Source organism: Pantherophis guttatus, chromosome 6 (genome assembly GCF_059756535.1).
Source record: "Pantherophis guttatus breed Tessera chromosome 6, ASM5975653v1, whole genome shotgun sequence".
Lineage (NCBI taxonomy): Eukaryota > Metazoa > Chordata > Lepidosauria > Squamata > Colubridae > Pantherophis > Pantherophis guttatus.
This window is the reverse complement of record NC_142068.1, coordinates 45376561-45384558: the sequence shown is the minus strand read 5'-3', so window position 1 is coordinate 45384558 and position 7998 is coordinate 45376561. Positions and strand designations below refer to the sequence as shown.

The following is a 7998-nucleotide window of genomic DNA, read 5'->3' as shown; positions in this document are numbered from 1 at the left end:
AATGTTTTTCAAAGTTAGCAATTTTAAGATTGTGGACTTCAATTCCCAGAATTCTCCAGCCAGCATTGTTGCTGAGGAATTCTGGAAGTTGAAGTCCACACATTTTAAAGTAATTTAAGAGATTCTGGGAGATGAAGTCCATCCACACAGATGTAAATAAAACAGGCAGGGGAAGAAGCTTATTTTTTCTCAATTTTTTTTGAAATCTTAACACAGCAGAATTCTGAAGTTTTCTGATTGATTCCACATCTACGTTGGCTGTTCGGAATAGAATTTGTCTTAAGAACACAACCAAGGTAGCATTGCTAATATGCAGATGTGAAGTTCTGAGGGATATGCAAGGTTGTAATAATTGTCTGGAAAGGTGATTGAAGGGAGGGGGGGGAACCAAAATTTTTCTCCCAAAGGGTTTTTTGGGGAAACTTAAAGGGACACAGTACTGTATTTAAAGTCAGGCAAATAATTTATTTTGATATTCAAGAGAATCCCCAAAACACTTCTCTCTGATGGTAATATTAATAATAACCTTTAATACCATCAAACAACATCATCTGCCTATCCCAGGTCCTTGGGAAGGACTAGATAAGTAAATAAAAATGTCAAATCCAGTCTAAACATCTGGCTGACTAAGCATAATAAAAACAATCACTGAGTTCCATTACTCAGTATGAATATATAAGATGATCATCTTGACTCTAATAGGACTAACCCTATTTTTCTGAGTGGTGGATATAATCATTTTTTTAAAAAACAACAAGTCCTATTTCTGTGCCATTAAATTTAAATGTTTGCCATTGCCTGCAGACAGTGATAATACTAAAAACTTAATGATGCTGTCACATGAACCTTGATTCCTAGTAACTACATTGAAATATATATGCAGAGGAGGTCATCGGTGCAGTGATCTGAATTATTTATTAATTTGTTCAATTTCTATGGCCACCTACTTTAGTCAGTGACTCTGGGTGGCTTATAATTAAAATATTAAACAACATTTTAAACAATAAAAACAGTATAGCCAACAAAAAAAAAAAATTAAAAACATCCAATTCAGCATACACAAAATCAAGATATTTGGCCAGTTAGCAATTTAGCCACTCCTGCATAAGCTGTACAGGTTAGCATTCTGTTGCTAGGTTCAATTCAAGGTGCTGATTGTTACCTATAAATTTCTACATGGCTTGGAACTGGGGTACCTCAGGATTGCCTTTTTTCAAGAGTCTCTACCTGTCCAACTAGGTCGGGTGTTGGCAACGTGCGGCTCCTGAGCTGCATGCGGTTCTTTTGTCCTCCTGCTGTGGCTCCCTGCTGGCTGGCTGGCCCCACCCTTCACCCTCCCCTCCCAGTCACTACTCGCCTGAGAAGGATACGGGTGATGGCAGGGATGAAGACTCGCTCCATATTCCAGAGCGGGAGGGAAGCGTCCCTGTACTTGCCTCTCATCTTGCGGGCGCTTCTTCCGGCGCTTCTTGATGCTGCTCACACCTCGATCGCTTGGGGAGACGTTCTCTCCACCTCGAGACACTAGCCCTGCCTGGCTGCAGCCGATGCTCCGCGTTTTAATGGGCTCCAGGAGAAGGGGATGCCTTCTCCCCCATTGTGAAGTGAGCTTATCTTATATATATCTGGCACTTTTTACAGGTAGTCCTCAATTTACGACCACAATTGGGCCCAAAATATGTTTGCTAAGCTTGACAGTTGTTAAGTGAGTTCTACTTGGCACAATTGGTAAGTGAATTACTGCAGTTAAGTTAGTAATATGATTGTTAAGTGAATCCGGCTTCCCCATTGACTTTGCTTGTTAGAAGGTCACAAAAGGGGATCATATGACCTGGAACACTGCAAAAGTTTTAATCACACGACCATGGGTATGCTGCAGCAGATGAAAGTGTGAAAAATGGTCATAAGTTATATTTTCAATGCCTAGTTTAAATGGTAATTAAACAATCGTAAGTCAAGGGTATCTGTACTATTTACCAACTGCATTCTGCACCAGTTGGAGCTTCAGAATGGTCTTCAGGGCAGTCCCATGTAGAGCATGTTACAGAAGTCCAATCGCTGTGTTGGAAGAAATCTCCTTCTAGGTTCTGCTCCAAGTGGGGAAAAAGACACTGGAAACATGGAGACTGCTTGGAAAGATGGTTTAATGGTGGACAGGATCACATGGCTTGAGTTCCTGAACAGAAAAGTGGGGGGATACAGTAAATCTTCGGGTTTTTATGCTCTCTCTGGCTCTGCATTTCTTGGGGCCCCGAAAAAGTATCCTGATTGGTTGTCAGACTCCCAGGAGCTGGGGGTCTTAGGTAGCCTTGCTGGCTGATGGTCACATGTGCTTCCCAGGTCACATGTGGTGAGTTTCTGTTGCTATTGTGTAGAGGGCTAATCCTATCTTTGTTGGATCTTTGGCAATTCCCACTACGGCTCTGCCTGAAGGAGGTAGATCTTTGTTATGTAGAATAGACTGGCCCAAGCCTTAATGGCCCATTGACAAAGGGTGGGGGCAGGAAGATGGGAGCTGCTTCAAAACATGCTTATCCCAGGGAAATATAATATTCTGCCTTTTTCGTATTTCCTAAAATATTTCACTCTTCCAGGAAAGAGTGGGTGCTAACTTCCTACAGCTGATTATATTTGATTATGCAGAAAGTGATTTGGATAATTTTCCTATTTGAATTTGCAAAAGAGGCTTCTTGATAAGGCTTTAAAGAAGCTTGCGAGGAGGGACAAATTAAAAATAAAAAGAAATCAAGTTTCAGGGTATGAGGATACTACAGACCAAAATTGTTAGACATAAAAGGAAGGAATATAAACTTGGTTTATTTGATCAAAGTTAAAATAGATTTGTTGTCTCTTATAACCTTTGATGGCTATTTTTTTTTTTTTGCAACATATGGATTTTATGTAGCTGACATTCACCACTCTATAGGATGCTCTGTTGCTCCGATCTTTTATTATTTCTGCCTGTGTGGTTCATTCCGATCCCTTAGGAAATTTTCAGAGCAAAATGAGACAATCGCGGCTCATCAGCTGACGCCACGCCATTTTTTACATACGCTTCACGAGCAATGAATGAGAGGGACGGATGATACGCGGCTATACCTCCTAAACGCATTTTATAGTCTTAACGACAATAATGCAAATAGCTCTTTCTGTGCCTGGCCCACAAGCACGGCATCGAGAGTAAATTTAACGAAGTACCTTCTTCCCCTCCCTTATTAAGTGGGAGTCACCCAAATTAACCCGCAATCTGGGTAGCCTACAATCCGCGCGAGTCTACAGATTGGAAGATTGCGGGAACGCCTGCGTCCTACAGACAGAGGAGGCTCCACTTTCGGCACATGCGCACTAGCCGGTAAAGAGTCTCCTTGGTTGGGGGAGTGAGAGGAAGCTTGATTTTCTTGCGTCGCCCTCCGGTTCGGTCTCTTCCATTCAGAGCATGGCGGCTGCGTACAGGCTCGTCTTGGTTCGGCACGGGGAGAGCGCCTGGAACCTAGAGAATCGCTTCAGTGGCTGGTACGATGCGGATTTGAGCCCAGCCGGGCAGGAAGAAGCGCGGCGCGGCGGCGAAGCGCTGAAAGGTGAAGATGCGGGAGGAAAGCGGGCAGGATGGAGGGAGCGACGGGGACGCTGATGTTCGGCTGTCCGGGCCGCCTCTGCTCATTTTTCACTCCGAGAAAATTGGGACGGGAGTGGGGGGGAAGTAACGGAGGGACTGATTTTCCTGAAATGGGTGGGCTGGGGTAGGTGGATAATTGTGGACTGTTTTATAAAGGTCATAAATGCAGCTTGTAATAACGGGGGATGGAGAATTCTTTTGATTTTAACCACCTGATGTGGATTTAAAAAAAAAAAGACCCTCTCCGCGGGGTCAGTGTTTGCCTTGGAAGGTAATTCATACTCCCACCCGTGTGTCCCCAGTGTCATTGAATTAGATGGAAATTGGGTTTGGGTTTTTTTGCGTAAAATTGGCCTTCGAAAGCAAAGATGCTCCCTTATCCAACGCTAAGAGTGGCGAATGGGAGACCGAAGTAGTTTAGGATGGGCGTTTTAGTTAAAATGGTCCCGGGGCGCCCGCAGGTTCTGCTGCGACCGCCGGAACTTGCTTAGAGGACAAAAGACCGTGATTTTTGCCTGGGCACGTGCGATCAGCCTCGTCCCTCTCGGCGGAGGAACGCGAGAGATGGCCTTCCTGCCGGAGGCGAAAGGGAGGAGTCTCCCACTAGCCGGATCCCGGTCCTTTTCCCCTTTCGGAGTTCAGTCATTCCGGCAATCCCTTTGCCAAGCACCGAGCCCTTTGGTGATTTTGCTATGGCTACCTGACATTCAACGCCAGGATAACAGAAGAAACTGTTCTGATTGTTTAAAAAAATGCCCTATTCTGCATTAAAAAAGGGACGTTTTAATTTGAATAGGTGGCTTTTTTTTTTTTAAAGAGTTCCTCTCCCTCCCAAGCTGTGCATGTTTGGCAGTCTCCTCGAGTTACGTTATTTTTCCATCTGCCCCTGAGGGCACAATGATACCTTACTTATTTCCAAGGAAAGCATCCAGCAGTGAGACTGTCTAGATGCATTGGCAATTGGGTGATAATTTGTTAAGGAAATGTAGTAGAAGCTGAGTCATTCAGTACTGCAACAGAGAAAGGAGAAGTTTGTGCTCAATGCAGGAAGTCGGGTGGTGAGGGGCAGGAAACATTTAAGACCTGTAACCTCTGCAGATTCAAGAAACAGCCTAATCCCGCTCTTTAGTTTATTTACCTTAAAACCTGAAAGAGAGCCCAAGTCCTCAGAGGATGAAGACAACTTTGCATTATCCACAGCTGTGCAATCTCTCCAAAGTTTCATCTGATTTCTCTCCAGCCAATTATAAAATCTGTAGAAAGTTTTTGTTAATGCATTAAAGATGTGAATATTAAAATTATATTTTTAATTTGTTGATGGACTTGAGAGCCCATCTGAATAGAATGTAAATTGTAAGTTTGACCTTTTCCTAGGAATACTATTTAAAGCAAGATTATTTGAAATCAGTGTTATAGTATCCAAGGAATAAAAAGTTCATTCAACAGTTCTAATATTGTTGATGTGTGCATGTTGTACTGTATAAATAAGTTATTTTTTAAAATTACACCTTTCATTTTAGGAGATTCTGGCAAGTATTATTCATGCTTGTATGTTTTCATTCATTCTTCTGTGTTGCACAACTGTTACTTTCTCCACCATGGCATTAGTTTGCATTATTGCACTATCAAATTTTTGTGCACTTTAGAGCAATAGGAAACAAAGGAGTACAAGATGATTATGAAGATCTATAAATACTGTTAAAACCGCCTCTCTCCCAAGATATTTAGTTATAGGACATTAGCATCATCTTTTGTTGTGAGATTTTTTATATTCTTTTATCTTTTGCAAAATTATTTTTCATATAGGGAAATGGATTAACTGTATGTCAGCAATAATTGTGGTAAAGATAAATGAGTTACAGTATTCTTTCTGGGCTCTTCCAGATGCTAAATATGAGTTTGACATCTGCTTCACATCTGTGCAGAAGAGGGCCATCCGGACCCTCTGGACTGTGCTGGATATTCTTGACCAAATGTGGTTACCAGTAGTGAGGACCTGGCGTCTTAATGAAAGGCATTATGGTGGTCTAACAGGCCTTAACAAGGCTGAGACAGCTGCTAAACATGGTGAAGCCCAGGTCAAGATATGGAGGCGTTCCTTTGACATCCCTCCACCTCCAATGGAGCCTGATCACCCTTTCTATAGCACCATTAGCAAGGTAAGATGAAGTACTAATTATTAATCTGATGGAAATGGCTGTTTCTTTGAGGTTATTTTAAAGTAATTGTCATGCTGGGATTAGGATATAATTACTGTGTAATTTCATTTGCTTTTTGCTTTTTTGATTTCTGACTCAAACAATAGTTCCATTGTAGTTCACTTTTATCTCGTTTGACCTCTATTCATACAATATTCTCACTGGCCCACTGTTTTGGGCAGCCATGTGGGATTGCTGTGGTTCAATCAGAACCACATTGCTGTGGTTTTTTTGAGCAGAATTTTAGAATACAGATTGCTTTTATGCAATTAATCATTGACATTGGTCTTTCATGAATGTTTGTATTCTATGGATGGGAACAGTCAAGGCTATTCTTAAACTGGCAGAATTTTCCACCTATGCAATATTTGTTAATGGATTAAGAAATAGCTAGAGCATTGGCCTCACATGCCGTTTTAAACTGTAATAGGTTTTTATGTACTGTGGTAATATAATTAATGTAGGATACTCTTTTAAATATTTAAAGACTAGTTCACCAAGAAGCTACATAGTAGAGTTAAACTGTGAATAGAGCTACTAAAGAGGCAACCAATCCAGATAAGTTTAGGTATGAATCCAATAATGAGTGAATGATACTGAAGGCAGTTTTTCAGTGCTTGAAGATGGTAAAAAGTTAAGGCGTAATTTAATGTTTTAAAACTTCATTAGAGACCTTAAAATTATTCATTGCCTAATATATGGCTGGCAATAGCACAGATCTAAAAATGTCATTGAGCAGGAATTACAAAAAAATTACAATAGCCTATACAAGCACTTAAGTGCCTAACGTATCAAGCAAGCAGATAGCTTCAGGCACAATTTTTCTAAAGCATTTTTTGAAATGAAGTACAGCAATCTATAGCAAGTCTTGAGAAAACACGAATCAATCTCTGTGATTAAGTTGCCGCTGCCTTTCCTTCTCTAGGATCGCCGCTATGCTGACCTTACTGAAGATCAGCTACCTACATGTGAGAGTTTGAAAGATACTATTGCCCGGGCACTGCCTTTCTGGAATGAAGAAATTGTTCCTCAGATCAAGGAAGGCAAGCGAGTGCTCATTGCAGCCCATGGTAACAGTCTCCGAGGCATTGTGAAACATCTAGAAGGTGAGTATTCTGTTTGTAACTTGGGAACAAAAACTGATTAAGCCTGACTCAGTCTAAAAAGTTAGTTGAACCAAAGTTCTTTGGTAATTGGTCCTGAATGGGATAATACAATCAAGCTTTTTACCTTTTCATATATTTTCATGTATGTTATTCTTTGCAGGAATGTCTGAGGCAGCAATCATGGAACTCAATCTGCCCACTGGAATACCAATAGTCTATGAGCTGGACAAAAATTTGAAGCCTATCAAGCCAATGCAATTCCTGGGAGATGAGGAGACTGTCCGCAAAGCTATGGAAGCTGTGGCAGCTCAGGGCAAAGTTAAGAAATGAGGGCAGGCAAAGTAATCAGTAGTATAACCCCTTTCCCCTTCCTAGCACATGCCTCAAGGGACAGGGCTGAAGAGCCAGAGATGGTGAAGTTTATGAGAGCCATGGCTTATCCTTCAACATTCACATTTCTCCAGCAGGATCTGGCTAGATATTTTAGAGGTGTGGACCATAGATCAGCAGGGTTACTGACAGAAACAAATTCCAAAGCAATGAAATTCAGTGCTGCTGAAATGAAGAAGAGACCAAGGTTTTCTCAAGGGAACCTTTGCTGTCTTTATGTGAGAACTCCAGTTAGTCAAGTATTGCTTCATTTGGTTTTGCCTTTCAGGACAGTTGCAAGGACCATTTTTTAATTACGTTTTTTTTTTAAATTTTGCATAAGCAACACACCATTTCATTTAAGCTAGATGAAAAGCCAATTCTTATTTCATTGCCTTCTGAATGTAGGAAGGGTGAGACTAGGACTAGCTCCCACTCTGGAATTTCCACCTGTGATCCAATACCTTTGTGTAGTGCCAGTAAACCCTGATACTGTGTATCATCACGTTGCTTTTCTACCCCATAGTCTGTGTGGTTGTCTCTGCCTTATGGATGGCAGATTTACACTAGAGCTAATTTCACTGTACAATGGCTGAATTTGCCCTAGTCTCAGTAAAATAAAGGAATTATGTGCAATAGCTGCTGTGTCTGTATTACTTGTAAAAGTGGCTTATTAATATAGTATTAAGAAATATGTAACTATTCCAGT

General features: G+C 41.3%; 1 protein-coding gene across 1 annotated transcript; it reads left to right on the top strand.

The window, feature by feature from the left end:
* Positions 1-120: 120 nt before the first annotated feature.
* Positions 121-7927, top strand: PGAM1 (phosphoglycerate mutase 1). Its single transcript, XM_034439882.2, has 4 exons — positions 121-3578; positions 5501-5775; positions 6740-6920; positions 7081-7927. The coding sequence occupies exons 1-4, from the start codon at positions 3437-3439 to the stop codon at positions 7248-7250; spliced, it is 768 nt and encodes a 255-aa protein (XP_034295773.1). The 5' UTR covers positions 121-3436; the 3' UTR covers positions 7251-7927.
* The last annotated feature ends 71 nt before the right edge of the window (positions 7928-7998 follow it).

Excerpts from the sequence above, each read along its gene's own strand:
- PGAM1 (XM_034439882.2), top strand. The coding sequence starts at position 3,437 with ATGGCGGCTGCGTACAGGCTCGTCTTGGTTCGGCACGGGGAGAGCGCC. Across the intron at positions 3,579-5,500 it reads CGGCGGCGAAGCGCTGAAAG|ATGCTAAATATGAGTTTGAC; the intron begins GTGAAGATGCGG and ends GGGCTCTTCCAG. Across the intron at positions 6,921-7,080 it reads CATTGTGAAACATCTAGAAG|GAATGTCTGAGGCAGCAATC; the intron begins GTGAGTATTCTG and ends TATTCTTTGCAG.